The sequence below is a fragment of the Oncorhynchus keta genome, chromosome 2 (assembly GCF_023373465.1).
Source record: "Oncorhynchus keta strain PuntledgeMale-10-30-2019 chromosome 2, Oket_V2, whole genome shotgun sequence".
Taxonomy (NCBI): domain Eukaryota; kingdom Metazoa; phylum Chordata; class Actinopteri; order Salmoniformes; family Salmonidae; genus Oncorhynchus; species Oncorhynchus keta.
Genome location: NC_068422.1, coordinates 67,939,027 through 67,951,312, shown reverse-complemented (window position 1 = coordinate 67,951,312; position 12,286 = coordinate 67,939,027). Strand labels below are relative to the sequence as shown.

Sequence of the window (12,286 nt, the reverse complement as noted above, 5' to 3'; positions counted from 1 at the left end):
GTAAATATTGTTCTCTGGTGCAGGTCCCAGAATAACAGCTGCATTAAAGCGTCTACTGTTCTTGTTTTTCATATTGGTCGTTGTTCCATGAATGGCCACGGTTCATTAATTTCCATCCTTTAACACTGACCCCTGTGCATTTAGTCTAAATTCGTTAATCCAATCAGGTAATCTGTAAGTCTATTAGCGCCACGGTTTGTCCTGAAAACACTTGCGCCCGTGTCAGATTTGTCTCTGTCGACAGAAGGTTGGTAGACCAGCCCCCTACTCTCCCTGTAAATGGCTGAGTGTGGAGGACACCGTGTTCCTGTGAAGATGTAATGTGTATAAAACATTCTCGGGGAAGTGAAACTATCCGTACGAGCTTTGACATTGGCGTCATCCTCCTTACTTTCCTAACGATATAAAGCTGCACTCTGACGGACTGCGTACATTTGGAGGTGAATTATGTATTTGTGACAGTGGTTTAGACAGGAGGCTTACGAGTGGATTTATCATTTACATCAGAGGGATAGGGCTGTCCTGAGCAGGGAGGAAGCAGAGCAGGCGGTCTACTGCTGCCCTCCAACGGCCTTCAAACCTCTCTGGAGAGGAGAGACGATGAGCTACACAGGCCATCATACACTAGAATCACTTCCAACCCCAGTCTCACCTTTGAACTTCCGCCCACTGCTCTCTCACTCCCCCAGGGCTCTGTGCTCGGACCCCTGCCCTCGGTTAAGCCTCAGCAGGGTGCCGGGACTGTAGCTATTTTAGTTCTGCTTCGTCGTAACTACAGTAGCCCCACTGCCGCTGGTCATTCAGGGAGAACCGAGACGATAATGAACAGCGCCGTGTTGTATTGTGTCAGGCTCAGAGGGAAGAAATCAGAAGCTAATCTAATAAGAGGCTTGAGCGTCGCTAAAGAAAGACACATGGCCTTCAGACTCGGCCAGGGGGAAGAGAGGAACATAGAGGTGGGGGGTAAGGATGTTAATTTATAAACATTACATTTACATTTAAGTAATTTGGCAGACGCTCTTAAACAGTGTTGTGTTCTTGGGTTTGGGACTGGTAGGTGCTACAGCTGTTGCCAAACATTCATTTGTTTATATCGGGACATAGGAACAGTCTTCATGGCTTTTGCAGAGCTGCTTGCTCCCTCTAGGTGCTGTGTGCAGGTGCTTCACTTCACTATTCATACCGTGGAAAAACCCTCAGGGCCCTGTTTTTAGTGCTCATCCAGAGAGAAAGCGGGAGCCTGACGTTCTTCGTGTGGTGTTGTATGTGTTAAAAACTTAACAGCCCACGAGAAATGATTGATTGTGCTTGAAACCTTTGGCAGCTTTGGATTCTTTTCCTATTTCCACCCAGGTTTTAATGGTCGTCTTTACAAGCTATGCTCACCACAGCCCAGTTAGTTTCACGAGTTGTGAGACGTTGAGCCCAAACTACTCTCTTGTACGTTCAGTCAAAAGCAGACAGTCAGCAGGTCTGAACGTTTGGCTGGTCAGTGCTTCAGTGTAAACTGTTGAAAACGTCGACTCCTCAGCCTCTTACTGTCAAAATATTCCCTCGTCTGCAGAAACTGCCAGCTGGTGTGAGCCAGTTTGCCTACACCTGTGTCCAAGACCATCCCATTTGGACCAATCAGCAGTTCTGGGAGGCCACGTTCTACAGCGAGGTCCAGAACCAGATCCGAGCCCTGTACCTCACCGCCCCTGACAAACTAGGCATCAGTGCCAGGTTAAAGGTAAGAGAATGAGAGGTTCCATACAATGGTCTTTCTTCTCTCACTTTTTTAGGCCGTAAGCAGAATGACACTGAACACCCCATATCTTTCTCTCCCCCCCAGGAACAAGGTTCCCTGCCCCCGACGGCCCCCAGCGCCTTGGAGCGCACGGCCATGGACCTGGCGGCGGAGCAGCTGCGCGCCTGGCCCTGCCTCAGCAAGGAGAAGCAGCAGGAGCTGGTGAAGAACGAGGAGAGCACGGTGTTCAGCCAGGCCATCCACTACGCCAGCCTCCTGGTCTACCTGCTGGTCCCCCTGGACACCAGCAAGAACAAGCTGCTCAGAGCCAACCCCGTCGCTGACTGGGAGAGCGGCAGCAACAGCATCGTCACCAACAGGCAAGCAGAGCAGCTGGTTGCGCCTCACTGCACCCCACTGATACTCAGTCAGTTCAATCTGACACCTAGCTATTCGCCACAGCTATATCAACAGTTAGTTTGGCACAGTACACAGAAGCTCATGGCCACCTAGAGTGAAATGCACTCGATCGGAAAGAGAAAAAGAGCTGAAATGTAAGGTTGTTATCTAGGACGATAGCGCTCTTGCTTGGGGAGTATTTTGTACTTTGTCATAAAGGTGACGATAAGTCTGTGGGCGGACATGGCATTACTCACCGTGTACTTGATCTCCTCTCCTCTAAAACGGATCAGTGTACAGCACCTCCTCAGCCATATCCTGCCCACTCCCACGTCCATCCTGTTGGCTGTCCGATCACCTGCTGGAGTTTCAGCCTCAGGTCTGCCAGAGGAGGCGACCTCCACTCAGCCTGTCTGTGGTGGTGGGAGGCGACCTCCACTCAGCCTGTCTGTGGTGGTGGGAGGCGACCTCCACTCAGCCTGTCTGTGGTGGTGGGGCGCGACCTCCACTCAGCCGGTCTGTGGTGGTGGGGCGCGACCTCCACTCAGCCTGTCTGTGGTGGTGGGGTGCGACCTCCACTCAGCCTGTCTGTGGTGGTGGGGGGCGACCTCCACTCAGCCTGTCTGTGGTGGTGGGGGGCGACCTCCACTCAGCCTGTCTGTGGTGGTGGGGGGCGACCTCCACTCAGCCGGTCTGTGGTGGTGGGGCGCGACCTCCACTCAGCCTGTCTGTGGTGGTGGGGCGCGACCTCCACTCAGCCTGTCTGTGGTGGTGGGGCGCGACCTCCACTCAGCCTGTCTGTGGTGGTGGGGCGCGACCTCCACTCAGCCTGTCTGTGGTGGTGGGGGGCGACCTCCACTCAGCCGGTCTGTGGTGGTGGGGCGCGACCTCCACTCAGCCGGTCTGTGGTGGTGGGGCGCGACCTCCACTCAGCCGGTCTGTGGTGGTGGGGGGCGATCTCCACTCAGCCGGTCTGTGGTGGTGGGGGGCGACCTCCACTCAGCCGGTCTGTGGTGGTGGGGGGCGACCTCCACTCAGCCTGTCTCTGGTGGTGGGGGGCGACCTCCACTCAGCCTGTCTGTGGTGGTGGAGGGCGACCTCCACTCAGCCTGTCTGTGGTGGTGGGGGGCGACCTCCACTCAGCCTGTGTGTGGTGGTGGGGGGCGACCTCCACTCAGCCAAAAAAAACAAAGATTGGGATTTCCAGTGCTCCGCACTAAGAAGAATGTAATGTGTACCAAGTTTGGAAAATTTGCACGTGTGGCTTTTCTCAGAAATGGAGAAGGGTCTGCCAAGGCCTTATCTCCAGAGTTTCTCACTTTCACTTTCTGTATGCGCTGCTGCTACACGGTAGCCCCCTAGCTAGTCCCCTCTGAAGTGTATTACTGGAGAGTTTAGGTCCTTTAAGTTGTTTACATGGAGAATGTTGAAGACTACACCTTGATGAATCCTTTAGTTCTTATTTTGCCAATAGTTTCATGAGTAGGGGGGGAAAGGCGATGGCCACACTGTGTTCATTTGGTTATTTATTTTCTCTCTTTTGGTTCTTGCCCCAGACTTGTTTTGTTTCTCACAGAGAGACTTATGGATCTGTGTGTTTGTAAACCCCACGGGACGTTACATCACCGTCCCATGTGAAAAGTGTAGCGTGGCCAAGAGACCGAGTGAGAGGTCCTGGCATCACAGCTGACCTCTCGCCAGACTGCTGGTGTGCCGTGCTCAGACCTCAGACACGCTATATCGTCATGTGCATCTCTGGGAAAACTTCAAGCGTCCCTCTCTGCAGCCTGTTCTATTCTCATGCCATTAATGAAGACTAAAATCTGATATATCTAAAATGTAAATGTGTGTTTTCAGTATTGCAGGCAGTGTGGCGGAGAGCTTTGACACAGAGAGTGGCTTTGAGGACTCTGAGAACAGCGACGTGGCCATCTCTGTGGTACGGTTCATCGCCCGCTTCATTGACAAGGTGTGCACCGAGAGTGGCGTCAGCCAGGACCACATCAAGAGTTTGCATAGCATGATCCCAGGTACCGTACGACCCCCAGTCAACCTCAATACTACCAAATACAACGTCAATTAAACCCCAATACACCTCTATCCAGGAGCGCTGTAGCTAGCAAGCACCGTGGCCTCTGACTTCAGTAGCAAACTCCCACTGTCCTAATTCTGTGAGCTTTATCAGTTAACCCTTTTTGCCAAGGTATCCCTGGAAGCTGATTGAAGTGTGTACTCTGAGTGCAGGTCTGTAGCGCTGTGGAGTCCTACAGCCTCTGAGCAGATTAACTCTTTGACAACCAGTGAGCTCCAAAAGTATTGGGACAGTAACACATTTTTTGTGGTTTTGGCTCTACTTCAGCACTTTGGATTATTTGATTTTATTGTAAATAAAAATAGAATATTTCTAAACACTTCAACTTTCTCAGTCATCATTATTCACGATTCGTTCAGGATTATCCAGAATCACGGTAACAACCACATTAATGTAGACATGTTTAGAAACATGCCTCCCCAGTAGCGCAGTGGTCTAAGGCACAGTGGTGGTCTAAGGCACAGTGGTGGTCTAAGGCACAGTGGTGGTCTAAGGCACAGTGGTGGTCTAAGGCACAGTGGTGGTCTAAGGCACAGTGGTGGTCTAAGGCACTGCATCGCAGTACTAGCTGTGCCACTAGAGATCCTGGTTCGAGTCCAAGCTCTATCGCAGGAGGCTCACGGGGCGGAGCACAATTGGCCCAGCATCGTCTGGGTTAGAGGAGGGTTTGGCCGGCAGGGATGTTCCTGTCCCATTGAGTTCTAGCGACTCCTGTGGGGGGCCGGGCGCAGTGCACACTAACACGGTCACCAAGTGTACAGTGTTTCCTCCAACACATTGGTGCGACTGGTTTCCGGGTTAAGCGGGCGTTGTCAAGAAGCAGTGCGGCTTGGTTGGGTTGTGTTTCGGAGGACGCACGGCTCTTGACCATCGCCTCTCCCGAGTCCGTACGGGAGTTGCAGTGATGGGACAGGACTGGAACTACTAATTGGATACCATGAAATTGGGGAGAAAAAAGGGGGTCAAATAATCATTTTAAAAATTAGGTGTTTAGAAACATCATGTTCTTATATACAAAAAAAGGACACAATACATTATTTACCAAAGGCCATATGGATGAAAACACCCTCAAATTAAAGCTGACAGTTTAACCTCATAGTCATTGTACCATCCCAGTACTTGTGTATCTCACTGTAGGTGGTGGTCTTCAAATCTGTAAATATAGGCTTCCTGGGGTTGTAATTAGGGGTGTAGAAGTATGTGTTTATGTTTACCTGGGTTGGGTGACGTGTTTTTGTGTGTGCATGACATTGTGCTAACTGGTCATGACCTCTGACCCCAGGCATCGTGGCCATGCAGATGGAAACTCTGGAGGCAGTCCACAGGGAGAGCAGGAGGCTGCCGCCCATCCAGAAGGTAGGTACTGACCTGCACTGGGCCACCCATCCAGAAGGTAGGTGCTGCCCTGCACTGAGCCACCGAGTTCTCTAATATGTCTGTCTGAATATAAATGGAGTTTATCAACCATGAATATCAGTACCATTTGCAGTATTTGATTTTATTGTAAATAAAAATAGAATATTTCTAAACACTTCAACTTTCTCAGTCATCATTATTCACGATTCGTTCAGGATTATTCGGAATCACGGTAACAACCACATTAATGTAGACATGTTTAGAAACATGCCTCCCCAGTAGCGCAGTGGTCTAAGGCACAGTGGTGGTCTAAGGCACAGTGGTGGTCTAAGGCACAGTGGTGGTCTAAGGCACAGTGGTGGTCTAAGGCACTGCATCGCAGTACTAGCTGTGCCACTAGAGATCCTGGTTCGAGTCCAAGCTCTATCGCAGGAGGCTCACGGGGCGGAGCACAATTGGCCCAGCATCGTCTGGGTTAGAGGAGGGTTTGGCCGGCAGGGATGTTCCTGTCCCATTGAGCTCTAGCGACTCCTGTGGCGGGCCGGGCGCAGTGCACACTAACACGGTCACCAAGTGTACAGTGTTTCCTCCGACACATTGGTGCGACTGGTTTCCGGGTTAAGCGGGCGTTGTCAAGAAGCAGTGCGGCTTGGTTTGGTCGTGTTTCGGAGGACGCACGGCTCTTGACCTTCGCCTCACCCGAGTCCGTACGGGAGTTGCAGCGATGGGACAGGACTGGAACTACCAATTGGATACCATGAAATTGGGGAGAAAAAAGGGGTAAAATAATGATAAATATTAAAAAATAGGTGTTTAGAAATTGAAACTATGTAATCTGTCATCAAAATCATTGTCATTTCACCGGATGTTGTCGAGGTGGGACGCTAGCCCAAAGAGGTTAGTTATTGGAGTAATTGTTTTGTGCCTTTTGAAGTAAACCTGTGTCCTTTGATAATGAAGTGGTGTTAGAACTCCTATTTTACTGGCAGTGGTGTTAGAACCCCTATTCTCCTGGAAGGGGTGTTAGATCCCCTATTCTCCTGGAAGTGGTGTTAGAACCCCTATTCTCCTGGAAGTGGTGTTTAGATCCCCTATTCTCCTGGAAGTGGTGTTCGAACCCCTATTCTCCTGGAAGTGGTGTTAGATCCCCTATTCTCCTGGAAGTGGTGTTAGATCCCCTATTCTCCTGGAAGTGGTGTTAGATCCCCTATTCTCCTGGAAGTGGTGTTCGAACCCCTATTCTCCTGGAAGTGGTGTTCGAACCCCTATTCTCCTGGAAGTGGTGTTCGAACCCCTATTCTCCTGGAAGTGGTGTTAGATCCCCTATTCTCCTGGAAGTGGTGTTCGAACCCCTATTCTCCTGGAAGTGGTGTTAGATCCCCTATTCTCCTGGAAGTGGTGTTCGAACCCCTATTCTCCTGGAAGTGGTGTTCGAACCCCTATTCTCCTGGAAGTGGTGTTCGAACCCCTATTCTCCTGGAAGTGGTGTTAGATCCCCTATTCTCCTGGAAGTGGTGTTCGAACCCCTATTCTCCTGGAAGTGGTGTTCGAACCCCTATTCTCCTGGAAGTGGTGTTCGAACCCCTATTCTCCTGGAAGTGGTGTTCGTACCCCTATTCTCCTGGAAGTGGTGTTAGATCCCCTTTTCCCCTGGAAGGGGTGTTAGATCCCCTATTCTCCTGGAAGTGGTGTTAGATCCCATTTTCTCCTGGAAGGGGTGTTAGAACCCCTATTCTCCTGGAAGTGGTGTTAGATCCCCTATTCTCCTGGAAGGGGTGTTAGATCCCCTATTCTCCTGGAAGTGGTGTTAGATCCCCTATTCTCCTGGAAGTGGTGTTAGATCCCCTATTCTCCTGGAAGTGGTGTTAGATCCCCTATTCTCCTGGACGGGGTGTTAGATCCCCTTTTCTCCTGGAAGGGGTGTTAGAACCCCTATTCTCCTGGAAGTGGTGTGCTGTAGCTGAAGTGCCTATGATCCAGTAATGTTGCAGTCGTCAGATTGTCATCACTCATCAACCATCAGACTGGGGTTATTACAGTGAAGCCAGGCTACAGTAGTCATGGATGCTGTTGTGCTCCTTACCACACTGCCAGCTCTTGATAGGTCTCTGCGGGCCCAGTCAGGTCCAGTGTAATTGATTTGTAAGTTTATCTGGCAGGGCCTTGTCTGACATTTATGGCTGAGGCCATGTTGTACACATCTCTGTTGCCAGCAGCACATTCAATCCTATGAACTCTGTAAACAAGCGCAGGAATGACCCTAGTGGGCCATCAGCACAGAGATTTATGACTCGTAGAGTTGGAGCTCTCCTTGCCTCTATGTGGAACCTGCTACTGCTTTGGCCCAAGGTTCAGGGGGAGGAGGAGGTAGCGCTGTTGGTTCTGTCGGGATTAAACAATCAGCTAAGGGAGCTGGGCGTACTGGTGTACCTTGGGCACTCCAAGCTACAAGCAGTGAAAATGGTCACTGTGATAAGTAGCTATCGCTGGCTCTAATGTCTAGTGTGTGTAGGGGTGAATACTTTGTTAGAGTTCCAGCTGGCAGCCTCATTGGGGTGCTCGGGGACCGTTGGGTCCTTTAACACACTGGCCCCTGGCCCTGGGCCATCCAACACCAGCAGGACCATGTTCCTCTTATCTATTGGCCAGAACTCAACCGCAAAGCCTCTGGACCTACCTGACCTTAGCATGGATGTCCCTTCAGGTAGAGCAGAGCTTTCCTCTGCTAGAGAGTAAACAGAAAATACTGTACCCCACACACACACACACACACACACAAAGGCTGTGATCATCTGATGGACCAGTGACACCATTCTGTTCCCCATGGAAGATATGAACACTGCACAGAACCATGCCCTTCTGACTAGAGGGCATTTACTGTCTAGGCCCCCTCACACAGGAGTGCTCAACTTGGCTAAAGTTTGATGAGCTAGAGAGACAAAGCAGTGTTAGACCAGCTGCTTTCAGATTTGGCTCTGCTGGGGAGCTGATGAGAAACCGACTTCCAACACAGTGGAATGAAGTTTGGATTTGCAGGTTGCTTCAAAGCACCTCAAAGCAGACGTTCAGCGGTTGTCAGTGCTCATTGACGAGGGGTTTGCTTTGGATCCTCCAGTATTTCCTGAAGCATGTAAATCAACATATAGTGGTAGTGTGTGGTAAAAGTTGAGTTAATAATTCAGAAGGTCACTGGAAAGATGTTGCGTAGACTACACTCAATGCATATATCAAAATGAACTAAATGAATTATTGTAGTAGTAAAATATTTTTCCATATATAGACACACCCTATGTGTTTGAATAAATCAACTACAGTGCCTTTGGAAAGTATTCAGACCTCTTGACCTTTCCCCCATTTTGTTATGTTACAGCCTTATTCTAAAATATATTTTTTTCCCTCATCAATCCTTAGTGCCAGCAGCATACCACCCTGCATACCACTGCTGGCTTACTTCTGAAGCTAAGCGGGGTTGGTCCTGGTCAGTCCCTGGATGGGAGACCAGATGCTGCTGTTGGAGGGCCAGTAGGATGCAATCTTTCCTCTGGTCTAAAAAATTATCCCAAATCCCCAGGTCAGTGATTGGGGACATTGCTCTATGTAGGGTGCCGTCTTTTGGATGGGTCGTTAAATGGGTATCCTGACTTTCTGTGGTCACTAATTACACCTAATCATCCCCAGCTTACAATTGGCACATTCATCTCCTCTCCTCCAGGTCGTTGCTGTAAATGAGAATGTGGTCTCAGTCAACTTACCTGGTAAAATAAGGGTTAAATAAAAAATACCAAAATCAACACACACTACCCCATAATGACAAAGCAGAAACAGGTTTTTAGAAATGTTTGCTAATTTATAAAAAATAAAACAGGAAATCACATTTATGTAAGTATTCAGAACCTTTACTTTGTACTTTGTTGAAGCACCTTTGGCAGTGTTTACACCCTCAAGTCTTCTTGGGTATGATGCTACAATCTTGGCACACCTGTATTTGGGGAGTTTGTCCCATTCTTCTCTGCAGATCCTCTCAAGCTCTGTCAAGTTGGATGGGAAGCGTTGCTGCATAGCTATTTTCAAGTCTCCAGATATGTTCGATCGGGTTCAAGTCTGGGCCACTCAAGGACATTCAGAGACTTGTCCCGAAGCCACCCCTGTGTTGTCTTGGCTGTGTCCTTAGGGTCATTATCCTGTTGGAAGGGGAACACTCGCCCCAGTCGGAGGTCCTGAGCGATCTGGAGCAGGTTTTCATCAAGGATCTCTCTGTACTCATCTCTCTGTTCATCTTTGTATTAATCCTGTCTAGTCTTCCAGTGAAAGCTGCTGAAAAACATCCCCACTGCATGATGCTGCCACCATCATGCTTCACCGTAGGGATGGTGCCAGGTTTCCTCCAGACGTGACGCTTGGCATTCAGGCCAAAGAGTTCAATCTTAGTTTCATCAGACCAGAGAAACTTGTTTTTCATGGTCGGAGAGTCTTCAAGTGCCTTTTGGCAAACTCCAAGTGGACTGTCATGTGCCTTTTTGCCCATGAGTGGCTTCTGTCTGGCCACTCTACTATACAGGCTTGATTGGTGGAGTGCTGCAGAGATGGTCGTCCTTTTGAAAGATTCTAGCATCTCCACAGAGAAACTTTAGAGCTCTATCAGTGACCATCTGGTTCTTGGTCTCCTCCCTGACCAAGGACCTTCTCCCCCGATTGCTCAGTTTGGCCGGGCGGCCAGCTCTAGGAGTCTTGGTGGTTCCAAACTTCTTCCATTTAATAATGGAGGCCACTGTGTTCTTGGAGACCTTCAATGCTGCATAAATGTTTTGGTACCCTTCCCCAGATCTGTGCCTCGACACAATCCTGTCTCGGAGCTCTAGGACAATTCCTTCGACCTCATGGCTTGGTTTTTGCTCTGTCAACTGTGGGACCTTATAGACAAGTGTGTGCCTTTCCAAATCATGTCCAATCAATTTAATTTCCCACAGGTTATAGAAACATCTCAAGGATGATCAATGGAAAAAAGGATGCACCTGAGCTGAATTTCGAGTCTCAATGCAAGGGTCTGAATACTTATGTAACAAGGTTTTTCTATTTATGTTTAATACATGTGCAGGAAATTCTAAAAACCTGTTTTCACTTTGTCATTATTGTGTGTAGATTGCAGAGGAAAATGTTTTATTTAATACCTTTTAGAATAAGGCTGTTATGTGGAAAAAGTCCAGGAATCTGAATACTTTCTGAAGGCATTGTATATGTACTGAGTTTGTCTGGTGTTTTATTAAACTATTTGATGAAATAAGACACACAAATGACTCAAGAAGGGAGCCCGATAGCCACGCTGTGTTAAAATGAAATGACGATGAGTGCCTGGGTGACTGGTGCACGTTGTTTCTTTCTCCTCCCTGCTGCAGCGAACAGGCACCACAGCAAGTGTTTATCGCCGCTGTCTGTGCTGAAGCTGCAACATAATTACAGCCCTTTTGTTTCTTTCTTGTTTCTGACTGAAAGGTTCTGTTACCGAAATACCTCATTTGTTTAGGAAAAACATTCCCTCAACCCTTGCTCTCTTTGTGAAAAATGTATGCATCGCATGCACGCAACCAATAAGGCCTGACCTATAACCTATCATAATCACAATAATATTTGGTTATAACAAACTCTGAGCATGTAATACATGTGACAGCAAAATGGATGCGGAGGACGTGAAAAAATAACTTTGAAGCGGGTGAATGTTTACTGGCTGCTCAGGAGGGAAAGGGGAAGTCAGATCTGTGGACAACATTTGACTTAGTGTTGCGTCAGTATTATGTGTGCCAAACAGTTGCTGCTAGATTACAATATCATTTTTTCTAACCATTTGGAACAGTGTAAACAACACTAAATAAGTGGACCAGAGAGTCTGTATCAAGCTTTTATTACAGCAGACTAAAAACAGTTGCATGCATTCATGAATTGTGGTTTGTTGTTTGGGCTAATTATTGAAAGCTTCCTTTTGTTATTTAATTTTCAAATGAAAATGCTTGATGGCATTTCAAAACATGAATGTTATCATATGCTGTGATGGCATGAACGAATGATTGATTAATACAATAGCCTATACTGTATATTGAAATATAGGCCTTAGTAAGTTATTGTATTAAGACTAAACAGGACGCACTCTTTTGCATACAGCTCGATGGTGGTTGAACAAGGAAGGCTACTATACCTAGACCACTAATGATAACGACATTACTTATTATTATAATGATGATTATAATAATAACAGTAAGGAGATCAAGGAAAAGGAGGCTACAGGAGTGAGAGCTGGGTACATATTATGTGTGACAAACAGGTGCTGTTAGATTACAATATCATTTTTCTGCCTGTTTGGAACAGTGTAAACAACACTAAATACATTATAAGTAATACCAGTCTGTACTAACCCCCCCCCCAAAAAAAGTGTAAAGCTTAAATTACAGCATAGCAATGATTAAAAACAGCCGAATCTGTGAAATTGCTTTATCTTGACATTTTGCTGTTGCATGAGGGTTGGTCCTCATGGAATCATTAGGTTATTAACTAATCACTCAAACAGGCAACAGAAGCAAGACCTGTCTTATTTCTGTAGATATATATGGATGATTTATAAAGAGGAACATTTCAATTCTACTCTGCATTGAAGATTATTTCAGGACCGCGGACAGCGACTGTATCCAATTCGGGAGAATGCGAATTTGTTATAAAATAAT

At 47.8% G+C, this 12,286-nt stretch overlaps 1 protein-coding gene across 4 annotated transcripts in view; it reads left to right on the top strand.

Annotated features, from left to right (window-relative positions):
• LOC118379017 (myotubularin-related protein 13-like) overlaps positions 1-12,286 on the top strand; it is a 162,922-nt gene that overhangs the window by 128,218 nt on the left and 22,418 nt on the right. For all 4 annotated transcript variants that reach the window (XM_052481246.1, XM_052481248.1, XM_052481247.1 and 1 more), the window contains exons 18-21: positions 1,565-1,732; positions 1,835-2,109; positions 3,986-4,158; positions 5,503-5,576. In XM_052481246.1, the coding sequence (XP_052337206.1) occupies positions 1,565-1,732; positions 1,835-2,109; positions 3,986-4,158; positions 5,503-5,576 (690 nt within the window). The remainder of the gene's footprint in view (positions 1-1,564; positions 1,733-1,834; positions 2,110-3,985; positions 4,159-5,502; positions 5,577-12,286) is intronic.